At 44.4% G+C, this 27,529-nt stretch overlaps 1 protein-coding gene across 10 annotated transcripts in view; it reads left to right on the forward strand.

The window, feature by feature from the left end:
• Positions 1-9,824: 9,824 nt before the first annotated feature.
• Positions 9,825-27,529, forward strand: part of LOC106568439 (guanine nucleotide exchange factor subunit RIC1) — a 111,269-nt gene continuing 93,564 nt past the window's right edge. For 9 of the 10 annotated variants that reach the window (XR_001320293.2, XR_001320292.2, XR_006758421.1 and 6 more), the window contains exon 1: positions 9,826-10,522. Coding sequence is in view for 2 of the 10 variants with exons in the window: in XM_014138769.2 (XP_013994244.1) it covers positions 10,382-10,522 (141 nt within the window). In the remaining 8 variants the exon portion in view is untranslated. Of the gene's footprint in view, positions 10,523-27,529 lie in introns of all 10 variants that reach the window. The other variant, XM_014138770.2, reaches the window with a different exon arrangement.

Genomic DNA, 27,529 nt, shown 5'->3' on the forward strand with positions numbered 1-27,529 from the left:
AGTAATTTAACACCTTTTAACCTTTCTTGGAGTATGCAGCATTACTAGTTATTGTTTATGGTCCTCTCATGATAAATATTATTATCATTATTTAATACTTTCGGGGATTACGTAGATTACATGATGTAGTTACATTTAAGAAGGTTAAAGGGGCAATCAGGAGATTCGTTCATTTTTGGAATTATAAATTAATGATATATACACATTGATTCTTGAAGAATATAACTTATAAATCCCTCATGAGCTTAGTTCAACTGTCACACTCCATGAGAACCCAAAATATAAGCTTGTTTTACTCCAACATTTGTAAACAAAGTAAATATAAACAAACACTATATAGCTTCAAAACATGGTTAAAACTATCATTTTTATATCCTGGATGGTCTGTCCTTGCATCCGTAGCTCTGTCTATGCATTTGAGAGAGGTTACATCTCTCCAGCCCTGAGCTTCTTACCAAAACAGTGGTGAGGAAATCACTTTGTTATTGTTTCAACTGCCTACTACATCGCACAGTTCAGGCATGATCTGATTTATCTCTAAAGAAACTGCAGAGCAATGTGCACATTGAGCTAAAAAACGAATTGAAATCAAGTAATTGAACGATGTCAGTCAAAGAGTTGTTAAAAAAATGAAAAATAACTGACATTCGATACACCCGAATTCCAACATGGAAACTCTGGCCTCTTTGTAGTGGTGATGGGTTGTTCGCGAACAAGTTGGCTCTAAGAGTCGACTCTTGTTGGTGAACATTGGGAGCCAGCTCAGATATCAGAAGAGCTTAATCTATTTATAAAAATATAAAAAAATTAAGATATGAATAATCAAAAGATTTAAATGAAATTTTGAAATGGACCCATCATCCATGTCTTGCCCACACAATCAACCTGATTGTAAGAGATGCTCTGAAGGTGATGAAGCCCACTGTTGACAAAGTGAAAGCAGCTGTGGAATACTTCCACAGGAGCACAGTAGGTGCTGAAAAACTAAAGTCTACACAACGCCAGATGGGGATGCCTGAGCTGAGGCCTAAACAAGACTGCACTACAAGGTGGAATTCAACATTTTATATGTTGAAGCGGTTTCTTGAGTCAAAGGATGCCATCATCTCTACCCTGGCCATTGTCAATGCAACAGTTGATGCTCTGACCCAAAAGGAATGGGAGGTGGTGGAGGTGTGCAGGAACCCATTGAGCAGGTCATTGTGGAAATCAGTGGAGAGAGGTACAGTATGCAGTTATTACTACATCCTTATTTAATCCAGTATTATACAGTTGAAGTCGGAAGTTTACATACACCTTAGCCAAAAACATGAAACTCTGTTTTTCACAACTCCTGACATTTAATCCCAGTAAAACTGTTTTAGGTCATTCCCAGTGGGTCAGAAGTTTACGTACACTCAATTATTATTTGGCAGCATTGCCTTTAAATTGTTTAACTTGGGTCAAACGCTTCAGGTAGCCTTCCACAAGCTTCCCACAATAAGTTGGATGAATTTTGGCCCATTCCTCCTGACAGAGCTGGTGTAACTGAGTCAGGTTTGTAGGCCTCCTTGCTCCCACAAGCTTTTTCAGTTCTGCCCACAAATGTTCTATTGGATTGAGGTCAGGGCTTTGTGATGGCCACTCCAATACCTTGACTTTGTTGTCCTTAAGCCGTTTTGCCACAACTTTGGAAGTACGCTTTGGGTCATTGTCCATTTGAAAGACCCATTTGCGACCAAGCTTTAACTTCCTGACTGATGTCTTGAGATGTTGCTTCAATATATCCACATAATTTTCCTACCTCATGATGCCATCTATTTTGTGAAGTGCACCAGTCCCTCCTGCAGCAAAGCACCCCCACAACATGATGCTGCCTCCCCCGTGCTTCACGGTTGGAATGGTGTTCTTCGGCTTGCAAGTCTCCCCCTTTTTCCTCCAAACATAACGATGGTCATTATGGCCAAACAGTTCTATTTTTGTTTCATCAGACCAGAGGATATTTCTCCAAAAAGTACGATCTTTGTCCCCATGTACAGTTGGAAACCGTAGTCTGGCTTTTTTATGGAGGTTTTGGAGCAGTGGCATCTTCCTTGCTGAGCGGCCTTTCAGGTTATGTCGATATAGGACTCGTTTTACTGTGGATATAGATACTTTTGTACCTGTTTTCTCCAGCATCTTCACAAGGTCCTTTGCTCTTGTTCTGGAATTGATTTGCACTTTTCACACCAAATGATGTTCATCTCTAGGAGACAGAATGCGTTCCTTTCCTGAGCGGTATGACGGCTGTGTGGTCCCATGGTGTTTATACTTGCATATTATTGTTTGTACAGATGAAAGTGGTACCTTCAGGCGTTTGGAAATTGCTCCCAAGGATGAACCAGACTTGTGGAGGTCTACAATTTGGCTGATTTCTTTTGATTTTCCGATGATGTCAAGCAAAGAGGCACTGAGTTTGAAGGTAGGCCTTGAAATACATCCACAGGTACACCTCCAATTGACTCAAATTATGTCAATTAGCCTGTCAAAAGCTTCTAAAGCCATGACATAATTTTCTGTAATTTTCCAAGCTGTTTAAAGGCACAGTCAACTTAGTGTATGTAAAGTTCTGACCAACTGGAATTGTGATACAGTGAATTATAAGTGAAATAATCTGTCTGTAAACAATTGTTGGAAAAATGACTTGTGTCATGCACAAACTAAATATCCTAACCGACTTGCCAAAACTATAGTTTGTTAACAAGACATTTGTGGAGTGGTTGAAAAACTAGTTTTAATGACTCCAACTTAAGTGTATGTAAACTTCCGACTTCAACTGTATATGTATATGAGCAGTAGATGAGAATGTAGTATCAGTAGACAAAACATGAACCTGAACAAATAAGTTACTGTGCTCTCTTTTCAGCTATGTGACAGCCTCAAAAATTATGCTCCTGTGTAAGGGTCTGCAGCAAATCACAGCCAGCCGCCAGAGAAGCAAATGTAACCACAGGACATGTGACAGAGTTGATGGACACCCAATGTTCATCAATGGACAGAAAGTTCCACAGAATGGAATATAATCATGTGCTTTCAGAAACCGCTGCACTTGACCCCAGGTTTAAGAAGTTAGCCTTCAGTGATCTAATCCAAGATGGATCATCTAATCCAAGATGGCGTAGCAGTAGGACGTGTGTGTTTGTCCTTGTCTTATCCCGTGTAAATAGCCGGTCTTCTTCGTATATATCTTAATCTCATTTTCTATCTACGAACTAAATATACTTTCCTGCAACCCGCCTCACCCAATGTAGTATGGATCTGATATTTTTATTCCTTATAACTGGAACTTCCATCAGGAGCTAGCCAGCTAACTAGATACTAGTCTTTGTTAGCCACGGCTAGCGGTCTTCACCTTTTTCTCGGTCACCAGCCAGCCAGCCTTAGCTCGGACAACACCTGCCTGTCTGCTCGGCGCAATATCAACCCAGAGCAGATTGGACTGCATCTCTCTACCAATCACCGGATTCCTGCCGCTCTGGATCATTACACCGGATCATCACAGCTAGCTAGCTGCAAACGAGTGGCTACTGTTAGCTAACGCCTCTGTCCTGAAGCAAGCACCAGCTAGCCTTGTGCTAGCCTCGAGCTAGGCCCATATACCAGCTTATTCTAGGGCTACAACACCTCCTTTGCCAATTAGCCTAGATCCTTTATTGTCGACACGGAGCCCCGCCGATCTATCACAACTGGACTGCCGACATGATCGCCCGATGTGGTCTCAACAGGCTATTCTGTTACGATGTCACCGAAGAACTATCTACTAGCCCCGGCCCACTAGCTTTTCTGAACGCTATGCCCCCTGCTCGCCTAGTGTAGTAGTGACTACCACCTATCGCTGCTCCTTTGACCCTATGATCACTCGGCTACACAGCTGATGCCCCCTGGACTGCTTCAATAACATGGAACCTAATTTTGTTTACCTGTCGGCCCCAGTCTCAAACTCAGGTCCTGTATGTACCTAACTGACCCGCTCTGCCCATTCATTGCCATTTACCAGTTGATGTCTTAGCTCTCCTGATCAACACCTGTGTTTGCTTTATGCCTCTCTCTAATGTCAATATGCCTTGTCTACTGCTGTCTTGGCTAGTTCTTATTGTTTTATCTCACTGTAGAGCCTTCAGTCCCGCTCAAAATGCCTTAGATAGCTCGTATGTCCCACCCCACACACATGCAGAGACCTCACCTGGCTTAACTGGTGCCTCCAGAGACGAAACTTCTCTCATCGTCACTCAACGCCTAGGTTTACCTCCACTGTAACCGTAAAAGCCTTGGTTTCATGCATGTTAACATCAGAAGCCTCCTCCCTAAGTATGTTTTATTCACTGCTCTAGCACACTCCGCCAACCCTGATGTCTTAGCCATGTCTGAATCCTGGCTTAGGAAGGCCACCAAGAATTCTGAAATTTCCATCCCCAACTACAACAATTTCTGCCAAGATAGGACTGCCAAAGGGGGTGGAGTTGCAATCTACTACAGAGATAGCCTGCAGAGTTCTGTCATGCTATCCAGGTATGTGCCCAAACAGTTCGAGCTTCTACTTTTAAAAACCCACCTTTCCAGGAACAAGTCTCTCACTGTTGTCGCTTGTTATAGACCCCCCTCAGCCCCCAACTGTGCCCTGGACACCATATGTGAATTTATTGTCCCCCATTTATCTTCAGAGTTTGTACTGTTAGGTGACCTAAACTGGGATATGCTTAAAACCCCGGCCATCCTACAATCTAAGCTAGATGCCATCAATCTCACACAAATTATTAAGGAACCTACCAAGTACAACCCTAAATCCGTAAACACGGGCACCCTCATAGATATCATCCTGACCAGCCTGCCCTCTAAATATACCTCTGCTGTCTTCAACCAGGATCTGCCTGCGTCCATAATGGGTCCGGGGACAAACGACCACCCCTCATCACGGTCAAACGCTCCCTAAAACACTTTAGCGAGCAGGCTTTTCTAATCGACCTGGCCCGGGTATCCTGGAACGATACTGACCTCATTCCGTCAGTAGAGGATGCCTGGTTATTCTTTAAAAGTGCTTTCCTCACCATCTTAAATAAGCATGCCCCATTCAAAAAATGTTGAACTAAGAACAGATATAGCCCTTGGTTTACTCCAGACTTGACTGCCCTTAACCAGCACAAAATCATCATGTGCCGTACTGCATTAGCATCGAATAGCCCCCGCGATATGGAACTTTTCAGGGAAGTTAGGAACCAATATACACAGGCAGTTAGGAAAGCAAAAGCAAGCTTTTTCAAACAGAAATTTGCATCCTGTAGCACAAACTCCAAAAAGTTCTGGGACACATGGAGAATAAGAGCACCTCCTCCCAGCTGCCCACTGCACTGAGGCAAGGAAACGCAGTCACCACCGATAAATCTACTATAATCGAGAATTTCAATAAGCATTTTTTTACGGCTGGCTATGCTTTCCAACTGGCTACCCCTACCCCGGTCAAAAGCTCTGCACCCCCCACAGCAACTTGCCCAATCCTCCCCCATTTCTCCTTCACCCAAATCCAGATAGCTGATGTTCTGAAAGAGCTGCAAAATCTGGACCCCTACAAATCAGCTGGGCTAGACAATCTGGACCCTCTCTTTATAAAATGATCAGCCGCAATTGTTGCAACCGCTATTACTAGCCAGTTCAACCTCTCTTTCATATCGTCTGAGATCCCTAAAGATTGGAAAGCTGCCGTGGTCATCCCCCTCTTCAAAGGGGGAGACACTCTAGACCCAAACTGTTACAGACCTATATCTATCCTACCCTGCCTTTCTAAAGTCTTCGAAAGCCAAGTTAACAAACAGATCACCTACCATTTCGAATCCCACTGTACCTTCTCCGCAATGCAATCTGGTTTTCCGAGCGGGTCACGGGTGCACCTCAGCCACGCTCAAGGTCCTCAACGATATCATAACCGCCATCAATAAAAGACAATACTGTGCAGCCGTCTTCATTGACCTGGCCAAGGCTTTCGACTCTGTCAATCACCGCATTCTTATCGGCAGACTCAACAGCCTTGGTTTCTCAAATGACTGCCTCGCCTGGTTCACCAACTACTTCTCAGACAGAGTTCAGTGCTTCAAATTGGAGGGCCTGTCTTCCGGACCTCTGGCAGTCTCTATGGGGGTGCCACAGGGTTCAATTCTCAGGCCGACTCTCTTCTCTGTATATATCAATGATGTCGCTCTTGCTGCTGGTGATTCTCTGATCCACCTCTACGCAGACGACACCATTCTGTATACTTCTGGCCCTTCATTGGACACAAACCTCCAGATGAGCTTCAATGCCATACAACACTACCTCCAACTGCTCTTAAATGCAAGCAAAACTAAATGCATGCTCTTCAACCAATCGCTGCCCGCACCCGCCTGCCCGACTAGCATCACTACTCTGGACGGTTCTGACTTAGAATATGTGGACAACTACAAATACCTAGGTGTCTAGCTAGACTGTAAACTCTCCTTCCAGACTCACATTAAGCATCTCCAATCCAAAATTACATCTAGAATTGGTTTCCTATTTCACAACAAAGCATCCTTCACTCATGCTGCCAAACATACCCTCGTAAAACTGACTATCCTACCGATCCTTGACTTCAGCGACCTCATTTACAAAATAGCCTCCAACACTCTACTCAGAAAATTAGATGTAGTCTATCACAGTGCCATCCGTTTTGTCACCAAAGCCCCATATACTACTCACCACTGCGACCTATATGCTCTCGTTGGCTGGCCCTCGCTTCATATTCGTCGCCAAACCCACTGGCTCCAGGTCATCTATAAGTCTTTGCTAGGTAAAGCCCCGCCTTATCTCAGCTCACTGATGACCATAGCAGCACCCACCCGTAGCACGCTACAGCAGCCTTATTTCACTGGTCATCCCCAAAGCCAACTCCTGCTTTGGCTGCCTTTCTTTCCAGTTCTCTGCTGCCAATGACTGGAACGAATTGCAAAAATCACTGAAGCTGGAGCCTTATATCTCCCTCACTAACTTTAAGCATCAGCTGTCAGAGCAGCTTACCGATCATTGCACCTGTACACAGCCCATCTGTAAATAGCCCACCCAACTTCCTCATTCCCATATTGTTATTTATTTTTTTGCTCCTTTGCACCCAAGTATTTCTACTTGCACATTCATCTTCTGCACATCTATCACTCCAGTGTTTAATTGCTAAATTGTAATTATTTCACCACTATGGCCTATTTATTGCCTTACCTCCCTAATCTTACTACATTTGCACACACTGTATATAGATGTTTCTATTGTGTTATTGACTGTACGTTTGTTTATCCCATGTGCAACTCTGTGTTGTTTGTCGCACTGCTTTGCTTTATCTTGGCCAGGTCGCAGTTGTAAATGAGAACTTCGTCTCAACTGGCCTACCTGGTTAAATAAAGGTGAAATAAAATAAAACAAAAATGCCAGAGCGATTGATGTGGCTCTTCAAAGAATAACCTCAGTAGCAGGGAGGGACAGCCCAAGCAGTCAGCTGGCTCAGGCACCAGGGCACCAGGAAGAAGAGGGATCAGATGGAGCAGAAGCACCAGCAGTAGTGCCACAAACGTCTGCTGTTTGGATGCTATTTGACGAGAGAGGAACTGGGGATGCAGCACGAAGGAATAATGGAGGTCCAATATATACATTAAAAAATTATACTTTAAATGCAAATGTTTAATAGCATTCTTTTTCATAACAAACCAATGCATTTTTAAATACATTGTGGTTAAGGTAGAGTATGATTTATTTTAATAAGTTAATTAGAATTGTTTTAACACACCAATCATAGTCAAACTATCGCAAACTGTTTGACTTGAAAAAAATACAAAACATATTTTTTTTAAAGAGCCGTTTGCGAGCCAAAATAGCTGTCTCTTTTTTGTGAGCTGAGCCGAACGAGCCGGCTCACTATAAACAGACGGAATGCCCATCACTACTCTGTAGAGTTCCGACTTTCCGGCATGAAGATCACTGACGTCATCATTTGGCTCGTATATTTTCGAGTTCCCAGTTGTCACGAAAGCACCAATAACTGACAACCAAAGAATCCCTATTTTGGTTCTCCCATGGAAAAGTCTGGGGGTTTCCAGTGCGTCAAACCACTAACCTTAAAAATATATTTTTTTTGGGAAGTAGAGAGCACACACTAGTTGTCATTTGTACAATGCTAAACTCAAGAGGGAACATTGAACTACAACATATGGCCAGTAATCGATCTCCCTACATATGCCCATGTACTGTAGTTTATGTAACCCATGGTAACGTGAATCATCAGATCTAAGACATCTGTTTTATCTTTTTGATGCTTTGTCCCAGGGGGTGAATTCCTACATTTCTGTTTAATTATTGTGTGTCTAGGTTGAGTGGTGAAGGAAGTTACTGCTGTGCAGCCAAATATCAGAAACTTACATTGAGACAAATATTACTGCACAACCCTTATTAGGTCCCTCAAATTATTGTTATTTCTGTTGAAAAGTAAAGTGTAATGACGCACTTCAGAGTTAGAATTTATTTCGCAGTTGTTCGATTTGAAGAAAAATACACGTTAGATGGTGTAGAGAACTTGTCAGGTCAAATCAAATCAAATTGTATTAGTCACATGCGCCGAATACAACAGGTGTAGACCTTACAGTGAAATGCTTACTTACAAGCCCTTAACCAACAATGTAGTTTTAAGAAAAATAGCTAAAAAAGTAAGAAATAATTAAAGAGCAGCATTAAAATAACAATAGCGAGGCTATATACAGCTGGGTACAGGTACAGAGTCAATGTGCGGGGGCACCGGTTAGTCAAGGTAATTGAGGTAAAATGTACATGTAGGTAGAGTTATTAAAGTAACTATGCATAGATAATAACTGAGAGTAGCAGCAGTGTGAACAGACAATTTTTAGGGCCTTCCTCTGTGGTACTTAATTTGATACAAAGTATATAAATGTGAGAAAATATAACCAGAAACACTCATTCTAAGTGCAACCAAAGATTACATTGAGTTACAGTACATTCGTTTCTCCACTGCACTGTCGGAGCTAGAAGCACAAGCATTTCGCTACACTCGCAATAACATCTGCTTATCACGTGTATGTGACCAATACAATTTGATTTACAGTCTCTCTTATGCAAGCCTCCCTTATCACCACCAGAGTGCAGCAACGAGCCATTCGGGTGAGTTCGTAAATTCACTCTGGAGTGCCAAAGTGGAAATACAGAGCTTTTTTTTCTTCTCGGTTGTCCGTTCGTATATTCGGGGCGATCAGAGCGCAAACTGAGGATGATCCGAGCGTCATGACCTCAATGGCAGCCAAGCACCCAAACTAACTGGCTAAAGTTGCCTAGTTTGCTAGCTACTGCCAGACACAAATGAGAGGAACACCTCACTCTGGACATTTTACTCGACCTAGCAGAGCTGGTTAGAGTGTTTTCTTGTTATCTAGAGGGTTAGTGACTGTAACTGTGTTACGACAACAATTTAATTTCGTTTTTAGGCGATGTTTACTTGCACCTGTCATGAACCAATTTTAGGGCGTTCGTAAATTCCTTAATTTACTATTCGCTCGCAAACCAGAGTGCTCTGAAATTGGAGCCGATTACCACTGAATACGAACGCACCCCAAATGTGAAGTTCACGAGAAAATTACGTCAGATGTCTCGTTCTGCGCAAACTTCTGCCACGTTCAAAACAACTGAGAACTCGGAAATCTCTGACTTCAGATCGTTCAACACATATGAGAACCCGGAAAAAAAACTAACCTCGACTCGACTGGGAAAAATCGTTTTGAACTGTTATCCAACTGGGAACTCCAAGTCGGAAACTCGGACATTTTTCTAGAGCTCCAACTTTCCGACCTGAAATGAAGATCACGGACGTCATGAGTTGACCTCGGTTATTTCTGAGTTCCAAGTTGTCTTGAAAGCACCATTCACACGGGGCAGAGGCCTCTTCGGGGATAGTGAATCGGAGTGAGGATAGCAAACATAATCGCTAAAGATGGCGACGGAGAGAGGCACTGAAGAGAATACTGCATGTATTATCGTCATCGCTAAGCAATGTTTTTTTTCTTAGATAGGTGGACACGCAAAATACCGAGAGCTTTTAAGTTGAAGTCCCGTGTGCGTACATGATTTGTTTTTCACTGGAGCGCCCAAGTTCCATGTCAAGTTAGCGGTGTTGGCTAGCTAGCCTGGTTGGATTCTCAATCGGGACTAATGTCGTTGGATTGCAAATAGATTTTATGAGCGATTAAATTTGCTACAAACTGTCCATGAAGCTATTGGACAACATCGTCTCTTACTTTGGAATACAGCCAGCCAGCCATTCAACAGGACCCGCGACACGGCCAGAGTTGAGTCGAAGTGACTGACCGTCATGTATTTTTTAACTGGCTGGCCTCGGAGGCTACTTTGTCCACTGAAAAGTGAAGAACAACCGTTTCATGTTCAACCCAGTTCCCAGAGGTTTTACTTCGCTGTATTGTCCGAGACTCAACTAAGCGTCTGGTTTAGTCGGGTAAGCACCGGAGGAATTACCGACGAGCTGGCTAGCCGTTAAGGTTACCTAGCAGTTGTTAGCCAGTGATCAAGTTGGATAGTTAAGTTTGGTCTGTGCACTTTGGTTGGCGCGTCACTGACTTCTTAGTTCATGGCACGGCATTTAACTAACGTTAGCTGTCATGCATACATGCATTTGGAAAAATAAAACACAAAACAGTACCACCTGTTTGTTAACAGCAAAGTGTTAGTTAGTTACACACATCAATGTATTCTGTTCAGTATACGTTAAATGTATGTGCCAAACTACATTAGCTAGCCAGATAAAGACATGGAAAAAACACAGCATTTGGGACTAACAATTTACTGTAATGTAGCTAACTTTAGCTATATGAGGAATATGTCAAAATGTAAGAATACTGTAATCTTCAATCATGTACTGTCAAGTATTTAGGTGGGCTTACTATTTATTGTAAGAGGTGCAAATCAGAGCCATAATATAGAGCTTTGGCACAAATTCCTTCACTATCACTGGGTGGCACGTGACGTTAAAGTTGAAGGAGAGGGTTGTTATTTATTTTGACAACGTGTAAGTTACGCAAGTTGAGTTCCCATGGACTTCAGCCTCCATGTTCGTCATTCTTCTGCACATATCCTCTCCCATATATTTAGAACAAAGAGAGCCTCTCACACGCGTGTTGAATCCTCTGCTTTGAGTGAAAGGAGTCACTTGGTGCTTAGGGCAGTTCACACCGTACTGCCACTTCATAGGTCCATATTTTTCTTGCCCCAGGGCTTCTGTTGATATATGATCTCTGGGGCTTTGTGACCCCAGGGGCAGACTTTCATCAAGGCAAAAGATAGCAAAGAAAATCTCCATATATTCACTACATGGGTGAACTTTGATTAAACTAGGCTATATATTGTTTTTTTTCTGTGATACATTGGTTGTTTTTTCTGTTTAACAGCAATGCAGCTTTCATTTTTAATCTGGTGTCCACATAACATCTGCAATTAGTTGTCAGCTGTGGAATTATCTCTGCATAGTAGTAGTCAATGACTGCATAAGAGTATAAACATCAGTGCTGCTGCAAATATAATAGCTGTATGTAGAGTAGAATTAGACAGGGAAATAAATACTGGCCTAGATTTACACTGTCTAACAGGAGGTAAGTATCCTGTTGTATGTACTTCCAGGATTTTTTTTATTTAACTAAGCAAGTCAGTTAAGAACAAATTCTTATTTACAATGACGGCCTATCCCCGGCCAAACCCTAACCTGGACGACGCTGGGCCAATTGTGCGCCGCCCTATGGGACTCCCAATCACCCTGAAATGCAATGCCTTAGACCGCTGCTTAGTACAACATAGCTAGCTACTCAACCAACTCTCGACAGCTAACAGGCAGCTGTTTCGTTAAAAAATGAATACATTTTTGTGATTTTAATTATGTTGCTTGCTACGCTTGTTATCTAGTTTGGCCAGCTGGTTAGTATCAACAAGGGCTCACTAGAAATTCTATCTAGTGAGCAACAACATTAAAGCAGCTTGCCAGTTTGTTTACATTAGCTACAGCAGGCACAAGTCAAGATACTTCTGCCTTGTGGCCTTGAGTATTTTATTTTATTTTAAATGTTTTAAGTTTTATATTAACCCTTCCACCCCCCCTCTTTGGAGGACAGATATCGTTTAGTTTTTTTACAGCTTTTTTTGCTACATTTTACATATCCATTTTACATATCCATTTTACATACATGGTACTTTTCTATAAAGCAGTCACATAACAATAATACATTACCAAACATCAGCTCTTTAATCCCGCCCCTCAGACACTCTCGTTTGGTTTCCATGTGCCATATATTTTTCAATTGTGCTGTGATGTTTTACATTTTTTTTATCTTTCTAATTGTATCTTATCCACAGATTGTGAGCTATTGGTGAAAACCTTTCCTACGAGTATTATATTATTTACTGACTGACTATGGCTTTCCAGATCGCCCGACATTGCTATTTGTAAGGTTAATTTTAAGTGTGTGTTTATAATTTGTTTTAACCATTCCTGAACCTGTGACCAGAAACCAGCTACATAGGGGCAATAACAGAATAAATTATCTATTGATTCTGTCTCTTCGCAGCAAAATCTACAGAGCTGAGATTGTTGTATGTCCCATATATTTAGCATTCTGTTGGTGGGAAGAATTTAATATAATTTAAATTGAAAAACTCTGTGTTGAATCAAGTGTAGTTTTTTGTACCATTTCATAAACCATATGCCATGGAATCAGTACATCGAAAATCTCTTTCCATTTATTTTGTAACCTGTATTGCGCAGTTGTCAACATTTTTGTACTCAGATGAAACTGGTGTATTTTGCTATTTATGCCAGTTCCTTTCAGCCAATTTGTATCTTTAATATATTGCAGGCAAACAAGTTCCATACCTTTTCCACTTGCCGCCTCAATTTTTGCTGCAATCAGTTGCTTTTAAGTTTATAGTCACTAGTACTTCATAGCAGTCCACATAAAGACATTGTTGAATAGTACAGGGGTTATTGGGAAGTTAGGGAGGTCAGGAAGATGCCTGTAAAAAAAAAAAAAAATATAGAAGAAAATCCCCCGTTTTTTGCTTCTCCGATGGAATTTCACTTGAGCTGTTTAGGAATGTTTTCCTCCAGTTCTGACTGCATAAGATATGGCCTACAACATGAATGGGTTGTGTAGAATATTCACGTGCTAGGCCTATGTAAAATGTAATGCATCTAACTGTAACATTTGCAACAGCTTTCTGAAAGTATATAGGCTGAAATAACTTGTCAAATAGTCATAACATCAACAACCTAACAGATGGTCAATCATGATCCTGTGTGTGGTTGTGCATGTCGTCTATATGGGTCTGTTCATGTAGATCAAGAGTCTTTCCCTTTCCTGAGTGGGTTACCATCTGCTGTGTTTTAACCTTCTCAAGATCTAATGGCACTACCAGACTGAGACGGGGGGGCCAGTCGCTACCGGACTGAGACGGGGGGGCCAGTCGCTACCGGACTGAGACGGGGGGGCCAGTCGCTACCGGACTGAGACGGGGGGGCCAGTCGCTACCGGACTGAGACGGGGGGGCCAGTCGCTACCGGACTGAGACGGGGGGGCCAGTCGCTACCGGACTGAGACGGGGGGGCCAGTCGCTACCGGACTGAGACGGGGGGGGGCCAGTCGCTACCGGACTGAGACGGGGGGGCCAGTCGCTACCGGACTGAGACGGGGGGGCCAGTCGCTACCGGACTGAGACGGGGGGCCAGTCGCTACCGGACTGAGACGGGGGGGGCCAGTCGCTACCGGACTGAGACGGGGGGGGCCAGTCGCTACCGGACTGAGACGGGGGGGCCAGTCGCTACCGGACTGAGACGGGGGGGCCAGTCGCTACCGGACTGAGACGGGGGGGCCAGTCGCTACCGGACTGAGACGGGGGGCCAGTCGCTACCGGACTGAGACGGGGGGCCAGTCGCTACCGGACTGAGACGGGGGGCCAGTCGCTACCGGACTGAGACGGGGGGCGCCAGTCGCTACCGGACTGAGACGGGGGGCCAGTCGCTACCGGACTGAGACGGGGGGCGCCAGTCGCTACCGGACTGAGACGGGGGGCGCCAGTCGCTACCGGACTGAGACGGGGGGGCGCCAGTCGCTACCGGACTGAGACGGGGGGCGCCAGTCGCTACCGGACTGAGACGGGGGGCGCCAGTCGCTACCGGACTGAGACGGGGGCGCCAGTCGCTACCGGACTGAGACGGGGGGCCAGTCGCTACCGGACTGAGACGGGGGGGCCAGTCGCTACCGGGCTGAGACAGTCGCTACCGGACTGAGACGGGGGGGCCAGTCGCTACCGGGCTGAGACAGTCGCTACCGGACTGAGACGGGGGGGCCAGTCGCTACCGGACGGAGACCGGGGGGCCAGTCGCTACCGGATGGAGACGGGGGGGGCAGTCGCTACCGGACCGAGATGGGGCAGGAAAATGAAGCACCCCACCATCCCTGAGTTATTCCCATAATGTGGACTCTTTGGTTTCTGCCTGTACTGCTCGACTTCTCGCTGTAGCAGCGTCTCCTCCTGCTCTGTCCTCCTGCTCTGTCCTCCTGCTCTGACCTCCTCCTACTACTATTCGGCCGTGTCTCCAATAGCCTTTAGTGGACCCCTCTCCTCGACTACTCTCCTTCATCTGCAGTAATAACAAAGCTTTCATGCCGAGGTGGTTAAATGAAACACCTCAGGAGTAACCAGTTTCCTTCCTTCCTCCATGGGAAGCTGCCGCCTCTCGCCTGCTCCTTCCCTCTCCAATCTCCCTGTTTATCAGCTGTCTCCTACTCCTGTTCGGCCCTCCTTTTCCTCTAGTCCACGATCATCTCCTTCGTCTTGCTCACATTGAGGGAGAGGTTGTTGTCCTGGCACCACACGGTCAGGTATCTGACCTCCTCCCTATAGGCTGTTTCAATGTTGTCGGTGATCAGGCCTACCACCGTTGTCGTCAGCAAACTTAGTGATGGTGTTGGAGTCGTGCTTGGCCACACAGTCGTGGGTGAACAGGGAGTTCAGGAGGGGACTAAGCACGCACCCCTGAGTGTTGAGGATCAGCGTGGCAGATGTGTTGTTGCCTACCCTTACCACCTGGGGGCGGCCCAGGATCCAGTGTTTAGTCTCAGGGTCCTTAGCTTAGTGATGAGCTTTGTGGGCGCTATGGTATTGAACGCTGAGCTGTAGTCAATGTGATCAATTATTTCTCGCATACACTACCAGTCAAAAGTTTGGACACGCCTACTCATTCAAGGGTTTTTCTTTATTTTTACTGTTTTCTACATTGTAGAATAATAGTGAAGACATCAAAAGGGGCGGCAGGTAGCCTAGTGGTTAGAGCGTTGGACTAGTAACAGAAAGGTTGAAAGATCGAATCCCCGAGCTGACAAGTAAAAAAATCTGTCGTTCTGCCCCTCAACAAGGCAGTTCTTAACTGACTTGCCTAGTTAAATAAAGGTAACCCCCCCCCCCCAAAAAAAACCCTATGAAATAACACACATGGAATCATGTAGTAACCAAAAAAGTAGTAAATCAAAATATATTTTAGAATCTTCGGAGTAGCCAGCATTTGCCTTGACAGCTTTGCACACTCTTGGCATTCTCTCAACCAGCTTCACCTGGAATGCTTTCCCAACAGTCTTGAAGGAGTTCCCACATATGCTGAGCACTTGTTGGCTGCTTTTCCTTCACTCTGCGATCCAACTCATCCCAAACCATCTCAATTGAGTTTAGGTCTGGTGATTGTGGAAGCCAGGTCATCTAATGCAGCACTCCATCACTTCCTTCTAGGTCAAATAGCCCTTACACAGCCTGGAGGTGTGCTGTATCATTGTCCTGTTGAAAAACAAATGATAGTACCTCTAAGCGCATTCCAGCTGGTCACGGCAGGGTTTCCCTTTGTAGTCAGTAATAGTATGCAAGCCCTGCCACATCCGACGAGCGTCAGAGCCGGTGTAGTAGGATTCAATCTTAGTCCTGTTTTGATGCTTTGCCTGTTTGATGGTTTGTCTGAAGGCATAGCAGGATTTCTTATAAGCGTCCGGATTAGTGTCCCACTCCTTGAAAGCGGCAGCTCTAGCCTTTAGATCGGTGCAGATGTTGCCTGTAATCCATGGATTCTGTTTGGGATATGTACATACGGTCACTGTGGGTACGACATCATCGATGCACTTATTGATGAAGCCAGTGACTGAGGGGGTACACGCATCAAAGCCGTTGAGTAAATCCCGGAACATATTCCAGTATGTGCTAGCAAAACAGTCCTGTAGCGTAGCATCCGCGTCATCTGACCACTTCTGTATTGAACGCGTCACTGGTACCTCCTGCTTTAGTTTTTGCTTGTAAGCAGGAATCAGGAGAATAGAATTATGGTCAGATTTGCCAAATGGAGGGCGAGGGAGAGCTTTGTATGCGTCTCTGGAGTAAAGGTGGTCTAGAGTTATTTTTTTTTCTCCCTCTGGATGCACATGCTGGTAGAATGAGGTATAACAGATTTAAGTTTGCCTGCATTAAATTCCCCGGCCACTAGGAACGCAGCTTCTGGATGAGCATTTTCTTGTTTGCTTATGGCCTTATACAGCTCATTGAGTGCGGTCTTAGTGCCAGCGTAGGTTTGTGGTGGTAAATGGGCGGCTACTAAAAATATAGATGAGAACTCTCTTGGTAGATGGTGTGGTCTACAGCTTATCATAAGGTACTCCACCTCAGACGAGCAAAACCTTGAGACTTCTTTAACCTCTCTCGGGTATGTGGGACAAAATCGTCCCACCTAGTCAACAGCCAGTGGAATCGAGTGGCGTGATATTCAAAAAGCATGTCAAACGCTGTTTAAAATCAATTTTTATGCGATTTGTCTCGTAAAATAGCGATAATATTCCGACCGGGAGACGTCGTTTTCGTTCAAAGACTCAAAGAAGAAAATGGACTCTTCATGTGCATGAGCGCGCCCCCGTTTCATTGTTCTCAGATTGACCACTATCCAAATGCGCTACTGTTTTTCATCCAGGGACTGCAGAGTCATCATTCAACGTTCTGGCGCCTTCTGAGAGCCTATGGGAGTCTTAGAAAATGTCACGTTACAGCAGAGATCCTCTGTTTTTGATAAAGAGGCTATAGAAGGCCAAGAAATTGTCAAAAAGGGCACTTCCTGTACAGAATCTTCTCAGGTTTTGGCCTGCCATATGAGTTCTGTTATACTCACAGACACCATTCAAACAGTTTTAGAAACTTTAGGGTGTTTTCTATCCAAATCAAACAATTATATGCATATTATAGTTTCTGGGCAGGAGTAATAACCAGATTAAATCGGGTACGTTTTTTATCCGGATGTGAAAATACTGCCCCCTACCCTAGAGAGGTTAATATCAGACATCGCACACCAGCTGTTATTGACAAATTGACCCCCGCACCCCTCGTCTTGCTGGACGTAGCTGTTCTGTGCCGCCGATGCACGGAAAACCCAGCCAACTGTATATTATCTGTGTCGTTGTTCAGCCACAACTCAGTGAAACATAAGATATTACAGTTAATGTCCCGTTGGTAGGATAGTCTCGAACGGAGCTCATCCAGTTTATTCTCCAGTGATTGCATGTTGGCCAATAGAAAGGATGCTTGAGGCGTGTTACCCACTTGCCAATGAATTCTCACAAGGCACCCTGATCTGTATTTCCTTCTTTTCTTCATGTGAATGACAGGGTTTAGTGCCTTGTCCGGAGCAACATTATATCCTTCGCGTCAGACTCATTAAAGAAAAAATCTTTGTCCAGTTCGAGGTGAGTAATCGCTGTTCTGATATCCAGACGCTCTTTTTGGTCATAAGAGATGGTAGGATTAACATTATGTACAAAATAAGTTAAAAACAATATGAAAATACACGAAATAGCACAACTGGTTAGGAGCCCATAAAACGGCAACCATCCCCTCTGGCGCTGTTTTTTCCCCTGGATACCTCGGCCCCACCCTATTCTGAATGCTTCCCTGGAATGCTGAATGTTCCTCTGGGACCTCTTCAATTACACTGACTCAGTAGAATGGGTTGTTATGAAGCTTGTATTATATGTGGGGTATCGTCTGAGTGGACTTGGTGTTTGGTGTCCAACCTCATCACAATTTGGATTTTGAGAACAGCTCTCAGTATCACTTTACCTAAAGTGAAAAGACATCTTAAGATAAGGTTCTTAAGGGCCGTGGCTGAGTGAGGGTTACTTACTTGTGCAGTCCAGGGAGGCTTGTTGGCATTGATTGAGTGCTTCTCTCATGCAAGAATACATATCCACCTCCATCGTATTATGCTCAAGTCATGACATCACTGTGATCTCCATGACAATGCTGTTCATCAGTAGGAATCCTTACTGCGAGACCCTTATCATACACTGTATGAAAAGTGTCTGTTTGAAGTTTGTCCCTCTGGGTTATTCTAGCTAATTAGCACTAGGCTAGCTAGGTTTGTGCTTGACTGAGTGCTGTTTCCTACTTGCTGCTCATATGACCACTTTGGTAGAGAATGTGTAATCAACAAATGGCATGAGAGTAGATATGGATATTTTCAAAACAGTTGATCCCCGTTGAAATATCAAGGTATCTTAACTAGTTCCACTCTTCATCTCCCCATTATTCATGAGCTGATCTGCTATCTGTATAATCAACTCGATTTTTGCCCAATATAGGAGATATTCTGGCATTCGTTGAAGGTTATCTAGCAAGCTTAGCAACTTTGGTCATTTTTACTTTTGTTTGACTGCCATTACAAAGTTTGTATGATTAGACAATGCTTAGGCTGCCCCTATTGCTGAAATGCACTGGATTAATTGAAGAACATGGAAACGCTCTGAATTTATGAACGGCCTCTTTCGCAATGCACAACAATGTCATTGGCGATCAAAGATAGTTACTAAATATCAGTTTAATTTGCCCTGGAAATCTTTACATGGTGATGCAGTGTCCGTCTTACGTGAGGAGAACCCTGGCATAGTGATCATATCTTGGTTTTAAACTCTTGATAGATAAACATTATTTCTGGTATTGAATCTTGGTAGATTTTCTGTGAAACATGCATCCCTAGAATAGTGTTTCTATTTCGTACAATGACCCATTTTGTGTTTTTCTTGTTTTGGCTCTGTACTCCAGCACTTTGGATTTGAAATGATACAATGACTGAGGTTAAAGTGCAGACTGTCAGCGTTCATTTGAGTCTTTCATCCATATCAGGTGACACATTTAGAAACTACAGCCCTTTTGTACATAGTCCCCCCCCATTTTAGGGTACCAAAGATATTGGGATAAATTCACTTGTGTATTAAAGTAGTCAAAAGTTGAGTATTTGGTCCCATATTCCTAGAATGCGATGATTACATAAATCTTGTGACTCTATAACATGTTGGATGCATTTGCTGTTTGTTTTGCTTGTTTCAGATTATTTTGTGCCCTATAGAAAAGAATGGTATATAATCTATTGTGTGGAATAAGTATAGAAAGCTTCTGCACTTTAACCTTATAGTCAGTGAATCATTTTAAATCCAAAGTGCTGGAGTACAGAGCCCCCCCAAAAAATGTAAAAAAATGGCCACTATCCCGAATAAGTTTGGAGCTCAGTGTATGGAGTGACTGGCTGTCTGACCTTGTCGACATTCCCGTCCGCGAGTCTCTGTCTGGCCCAGTGCTACTGGTGCTCCAGGGCCTGGGCTGGGGGCTCCGCTACACACACACACACACACACACACACACACACACACACACACACACACACACAACTGCTAGGACAAGTAGAGACCTGTCCTCAAGCTCCTCCACTAAAGTCTTATAGCGGTTTTTATTGGCACAGTTAGGAGAGGGGGTGAAAGTGGGTGTGACCTCATATTACAATAAGACACATTTATGAAGGCCTAGTTTCCATTGTCTCTGCTTTTATATAATAGGCTTGGGAGATATACTGAGGGTGTGATGTTCAATACCGTTCTGAAATCATACCGGGGCCTGTGGGGATGCGTTCTACTGAGGGTGTGATGTTCAATACCGTTCTGAAATCATACCGGGGCCTGTGGGGATGCGTTCTACTGAGGGTGTGATGTTCAATACCGTTCTGAAATCATACCGGGGCCTGTGGGGATGCGCTCTACTGAGGGTGTGATGTTCAATACCGTTCTGAAATCATACCGGGGCCTGTGGGGATGCGCTCTACTGAGGGTGTGATATTCAATACCGTTCTGAAATCATACCGGGGCCTGTGGGGATGCGTTCTACTGAGGGTGTGATATTCAATACCGTTCTGAAATCATACCGGGGCCTGTGGGGATGTGTTCTACACCACTACTTACAACTACACTGGGTGTACAAAACTGACCAGGTGAAGCTATGATCCCTTATTGATGTTACTTGTTAAATCTACTTCAATCAGTGTAGATGAAGGGGAGGAGACAGGTTAAAGAAGGATTTTTGAGACAATTGAGACATAGATTGCGTCTGTGTGCCATTCCGAGGGTGAACGGGCAGGACAAAATATTTTATGTGCATTTGAACGGGGTGTGGTAGGAGGTGCCAGGTGCACCGGTTTGTGTCATGAACTGCAACGCTGCTGGGTTATTCACACAACAGTTTCCTGCCTGTATCAAGAATGGTCCACCAATCAAAGGACATCCAGCCATCTTTGCCACAACTGTGGGAAGCATTGGAGTCAACATGGGCCAGCATCCATGTGGAACGTTTTCAACACCTTGTAGAGTCCATTCCCAAATGAATTGAGGCTGTTCTGAGGGCTAAAGGGGGTGCAACTCAATATTAGGAAAGTGTTCCTAATGTTTTGTACACTCAGTGTCTACAGTAAGTTTAACTACAACACGTATTGTTTTCAATGGCTCCCTTGTGTGCAGTTTCAGTAATACCTTATACCACGTTATGGTATGAAAATCTGCCTACTCCCCAACCGTATGAAATAATTCAGTGTCTAGTCTTTTATAAGTGTATTCTGTGCTCGGTCTCATTTGAAAAGAGAAAGTTGATATTTCCTGCTGAAGGAAAGAGCCCAGGTCTGGTCAGCATAACAATAGATTGTTGTGTACTGTCTGTCTTTTCCAGGTTCCCCTTTTTCTATATGTGGAAGGAAATCCTCTGAATCGATCCTGAAGGTCGCCAGAGAATCATCATTAATACAAACAATTGAACAAGTCATGTTTTGACTCAAAACACAGTCGAGGTTTACAATAATCATTGTGAAAATGTTTGTTTTTTAATGTCATTTTGCTGCGTAGCCAATCTCAGTTCAGCGGAAAGTCATGTTTCTGTTTGTGTAAAAGCTCTGTGAAAGCAGACAGGTATTTATAAATGGATTTAGGCCAAATGTCATGTAGAGAATTTTATGGAAATTATGTTTACTTAAGTTATACGTGTGTGTGTGTGTGTGGCTCTGTCTGAGATGAAAAGGAAAGCTGATCTAGTCACCCTTCTATAATAGAGTTAATGGCTGCTAAGCACTGTGCTTTGCTCATAACTTATGTTATGATTACGGTGTCATTGCAGGATGTGTGTGTGTGTGTAACTGTTCTGATTTATGTGTACGGTGGCATTGTTCTACTGTTTTAACTTGATCAGTGTGTCTCGGATGTTGGCTACTACAGGACCTCGGATGTCTACACAACACAACAAATGAATTTGGCCTTTTGCTCAGTGAAAAGCAGATAGCCTCAGATTATTGCTCCTATTTCTTAGTAGAAACACGTTTCCTGAAGGCCTGTGATGTGACTGAGGGATATCACATCTTATGTAATGTTTTCTTCTTTGTGGGATTCAATTGGGATTGATTATGTGACTTCGCAGGAACTTGCAGGCACTGCTCTGTAGGTGTGTGTGTGTGTGTGTGTGTGTGTGTGTGTGTGTGTGTGTGTGTGTGTGTGTGTGTGTGTGTGTGTGTGTGTGTGTGTGTGTGTGTGTGTGTGTGTGTGTGTGTGTGTGTGTGTGTGTGTGTGTGTGTGTGTGTGTGGTTTCTGCGTAGCCTCTTTTCTTCTTAGTGACTGGCTGTTTCTTAGCTACCTCCCCTGATTACCTCCGGTGAAGAATTCAGCATGGGGCAGCTGCTCACAGGCCTCTAGTTCAGACACGACAAGGTAAAAATATTTAGTTCTGTCCCTGATCAAGGCAGTTAACCCACTGTTCCCCGGGCACCGATGATGTTGATTTAAGGCAGCCCCCCCGCACCTCTCTGATTCAGAGGGGTTGGGTTAAATGACTCCCGCACCTCTCTGATTCAGAGGGGTTGGGTTAAATGACTCCCGCACCTCTCTGATTCAGAGGGGTTGGGTTAAATGACTCCCGCACCTCTCTGATTCAGAGGGGTTGGGTTAAATGACTCCTGCACCTCTCTGATTCAGAGGGGTTGGGTTAAATGACTCCTGCACCTCTCTGATTCAGAGGGGTTGGGTTAAATGACTCCCGCACCTCTCTGATTCAGAGGGGTTGGGTTAAATGACTCCCTCACCTCTGATTCAGAGGGGTTGGGTTAAATGACTCCCGCACCTCTGATTCAGAGGGGTTGGGTTAAATGACTCCCTCACCTCTGATTCAGAGGGGTTGGGTTAAATGACTCCTGCACCTCTCTGATTCAGAGGGGTTGGGTTAAATGACTCCCGCACCTCTCTGATTCAGAGGGGTTGGGTTAAATGACTCCCGCACCTCTCTGATTCAGAGGGGTTGGGTTAAATGACTCCCGCACCTCTCTGATTCAGAGGGGTTGGGTTAAATGACTCCCTCACCTCTGATTCAGAGGGGTTGGGTTAAATGACTCCCTCACCTCTGATTCAGAGGGGTTGGGTTAAATGACTCCCTCACCTCTCTGATTCAGAGGGGTTGGGTTAAATGACTCCCGCACCTCTCTGATTCAGAGGGGTTGGGTTAAATGACTCCTGCACCTCTCTGATTCAGAGGGGTTGGGTTAAATGACTCCCGCACCTCTCTGATTCAGAGGGGTTGGGTTAAATGACTCCCGCACCTCTCTGATTCAGAGGGGTTGGGTTAAATGACTCCCGCACCTCTCTGATTCAGAGGGGTTGGGTTAAATGACTCCCGCACCTCTCTGATTCAGAGGCGTTGGGTTAAATGACTCCTGCACCTCTGATTCAGAGGGGTTGGGTTAAATGACTCCCGCACCGCTCTGATTCAGAGGGGTTGGGTTAAATGACTCCAGCACCTCTGATTCAGAGGGGTTGGGTTAAATGACTCCTGCACCTCTGATTCAGAGGGGTTGGGTTAAATGACTCCCGCACCTCTCTGATTCAGAGGGGTTGGGTTAAATGACTCCCGCACCTCTCTGATTCAGAGGGGTTGGGTTAAATGACTCCCGCACCTCTCTGATTCAGAGGGGTTGGGTTAAATGACTCCTGCACCTCTATTCAATATACTCCCGCACCTCTCTGATTCAGAGGGGTTGGGTTAAATGACTCCCGCACCTCTCTGATTCAGAGGGGTTGGGTTAAATGACTCCTGCACCTCTCTGATTCAGAGGGGTTGGGTTAAATGACTCCCGCACCTCTGATTCAGAGGGGTTGGGTTAAATGACTCCCGCACCTCTCTGATTCAGAGGGGTTGGGTTAAATGACTCCCGCACCTCTCTGATTCAGAGGGGTTGGGTTAAATGACTCCTGCACCTCTCTGATTCAGAGGCGTTGGGTTAAATGACTCCCGCACCTCTCTGATTCAGAGGGGTTGGGTTAAATGACTCCCGCACCTCTCTGATTCAGAGGGGTTGGGTTAAATGACTCCCGCACCTCTCTGATTCAGAGGGGTTGGGTTAAATGACTCCCGCACCTCTCTGATTCAGAGGCGTTGGGTTAAATGCAGAAGACACATTTCAGTTGAATGTATTCAGTTGTGTAACTGACTAGGTATCTCCCTTCCCACTAGTTCTGACCTGACATTGTGGTTACATGCAGTCTGTGTTCTCTAGCGTCTAGATGACCCTTTGGCTGCAATACAATTTTACTACTGAGTGGAAATTAGACACACACACACACACACCATTTCCATTAGCTGGCTTTTGGTCTAAACATTTATTTTTTGTGAAAAGCTGATAAAGAAGAAAAAAATCCCATTGTGAAATAACACTTTTTAGCCTCTTCATTGATGGAAATACATTTGACCGGTCATGGTTATCCGTCTATAGGTTAATTTGCATAATATAAATTGGCGCGTGTGTATGTTAATTTTTTTTTTCTCTTATCACACTCGAACAGATACAGTCTTAGTGCAGAAAATCTGTCAGACAGTGCGAGAGCTGCTGCTACAGCATCTCAAACAGCAAATGCATGGGAAACGGAAGGCATGCTTCATCAACCCGTCACACCACTTTACAATGAGCTGGAGGCAGTATGCATTTTCAACCTTTTTGCATTTTGGTGTGTGTCCCTAGCTATCCGTAAATAAACAAATAAAAAAATGGTGCTGTCTGGGTTGCTTAGTATAAGGAATTTTAAATGATTCATACTTTTAAGTATATTTAAAACCAAATACTGTTATACTTTTACTCCAGTAGTATTTTACTGGGTGACTTTCACTTTTTCATTGTTCTATTACAGTATCTTTACTTTTACTCATGTATGACAATTGGGTACTTTTTCCAGCACAGCTTATTTGATATCAACTTTCTTTCATTGTCTAGTAGCCAAAGATACAATCCCAGTCATATTAGCAACCCATGCCAGTCATATTAGCAACCCATGCCAGTCATATTAGCAACCCATGCCAGTCATATTAGCAATATTATGGAACGAACAGTCGCGTGTAGGCTACTGCCTTGTGCGGAGCAATACAGTCGCGTGTAGACTACTGCCTTGTGCGGAGCAATACAGTCGCGTGTAGACTACTGCCTTGTGCGGAGCAATACAGTCGCGTGTAGACTACTGCCTTGTGCGGAGCAATACAGTCGCGTGTAGACTACTGCCTTGTGCGGAGCAATACAGTCGCGTGTAGACTACTGCCTTGTGCGGAGCAATACAGTCGCGTGTAGACTACTGCCTTGTGCGGAGCAATACAGTCGCGTGTAGACTACTGCCTTGTGCGGAGCAATACAGTCGCGTGTAGACTACTGCCTTGTGCGCATTGCAATGTAAATGTGATTTCTGTCATTCTGAGCAGCGTGGGTGGACACCTTAAACAGGTTAAGCACACAATCCGGTTGAGTTCTCAAATGTCCGTTAAATGAAAATGTTTACGGTCAAATGTCCAGGGCCACATTTTCCTAATGGAGACCCTGACATGCACACACAGACTCTCTGACAGAGTCCTGAAATAATTATACCTTTTCCGTGAGGGGTCATTGTCCTCTACCCAGTTACCTTCCATGCTTTTCTTATATTGTAATGTGAGGATAAACTCTCTCTGTCTCTCTCTTGCTCTCTGTCTCTCTCTTGCTCTCTGTCTCTCTCTTGCTCTCTGTCTCTCTCTTGCTCTCTGTCTCTCTCTTGCTCTCTGTCTCTCTCTGGCTCTCTGTCTCTCTCTGTCTCTCTCTGTCTCTCTCTGGCTCTCTCTGTCTCTCTCTGGCTCTCTCTGTCTCTCTCTGGCTCTCTCTGTCTCTCTCTGGCTCTCTCTGTCTCGCTCTGTCTCTCTCTTGCGCTCTGTCGCGCTCTGTCGCTCTCTCGCGCTCTGTCGCTCTCTGGCTCGCGCACACGTGCTGTCTTGATGGAGTCGCTGGTGTGTATTGATGGTGTGAGAATGGGATTACATGGTGTGATGCTGATGAATAGTCTGCTGTTGGACCATGGAATACTGGCGGCATTGTGTGTGAGAGAGCGAGATCTGCCTTGAGAAACAGTGTGTGTCCTAATTGGCACCCTATTCTTTATATAGTGAACTATTTGGAACCCAATGCTCCCTGGTGAAATGTAGTGCACTATAAAGGAGAGATGTAATGATTCACTGATACGCATTGGTCCCCGATTCAAATGTTTGAGATATGAGTGCATCGGTCCGCGGGACCCCAAACTTATTGAAATGTAGCATGCATTGGTCAGAAAATAGATTCAAACGTTACGAATCACTGGTTCACACATTTGTTGTTGAAATTACTTTTGTGACCCTTTTGAAAATACCTAATCTTTTGTGACAGCTACGTCCTCTCATTAAGTGTCAAACTAAGCATGTAATTATGTTGACAGTCATTGATCTACAAGTTATTTTGAATGCCTAACAACCCCAGGCTATGTCAGTAGTCTAGTCAGTGTTCTGTGGAGAGACGGGCCTGTTCCTGATCTGGCACATTGGCTTGCCACCTTCAGCATTCAAATGTTTGTAACATGGCCTATATAAGGATTTATTAGTTGAGTGACAACCAGTGTAATTTGCTAGGTTATTATAATAAAAAATCAAATGGCTATAGAAAATGCTGTTTACCGGAATGAAAGTAGTCTACCGTTATGCTACTACCGGAGAGACAACTCTCATCTGGCTATATAGGTTGGCTACATGCCGATCGGTGCTTACTAGTAATGCACCGATATTACATTTTTGTCCGATTCTGATATTTTACTTGCCAATAAATATGATACCGATAACCAATCTAAAAAAATTTTGCAGTCTTTTAAGCTTTCTGGTACAGTTAAATGGTGAACACACACACATGGACGCAGCGGTCTAAGGCACTGCATCTCAGTGCAAGAGGTGTCACTACAGTCCCTGGTTCGAATCCAGGCTGTATCACATCGGGCCATGATTGGGAGTCCTATAGGGCGGCGCACAATTGGCCCAGCGTCGTCCGGGGTAGGCCGTCATTGTAAATAAGAATTTGCTCTTAACTGACTTGCCTAGTTAAATTAAGGTTACACACACACACTACACTGACCAAAAAAGTAATTTTGGTGGCATTTACGTATGTCCCCATTACCAGTAAAACATCATCAAAACCTATTTTTTTCACTTACTAGCTGTTTCATTGTTCAGTCGTTTCATTCTCAACCAGGACTTCATCATACAGTTTCAGCTCTGTCTGTCCGTGGCCTCTCTTCCTCGGTGCGTACTGTCACTGTGTCTGTTTCCATCTTGTCCAGCTGTGCCTAACATTTCACGTAAACCCTGTTTTTTGTTGTTGTTGTCTGCATTGATGTAGCGGTCCTTGTACGTAGCATCGAGCATGGTGGCGACACAGTGAAGAGAGAATGCCACCGAATCGCTTGTTCACAGCCTGTGTTGGTAGTTTTGTTGAGCAGGCGTTTTAATGCCATGACAGAGGGTATCACGTCTGCTGAAGATGCAGTTGATGAGCTTATTTCTCCAGTCAGTTGTTCGAATTGAGCTAGCTAGTGTGTTCATGTTTCAAACATGTTCTCAAATGCCATTGAAATGGCAGCAGCGGTATGACAACCATCACATTCATGAGCATGCAATACGACTTTCCTCAGTAGGAAATCCTCGTCGACCCACTGTGCTGTCAGACTCGGCATGCTTATGGGGCAGATATCGCTGGTCCAAATGTCAGTCGTGAAGCTAATAG

This window comes from Salmo salar, chromosome ssa13 (genome assembly GCF_905237065.1).
Source record: "Salmo salar chromosome ssa13, Ssal_v3.1, whole genome shotgun sequence".
Classification (NCBI taxonomy): Eukaryota; Metazoa; Chordata; class Actinopteri; order Salmoniformes; family Salmonidae; genus Salmo; species Salmo salar.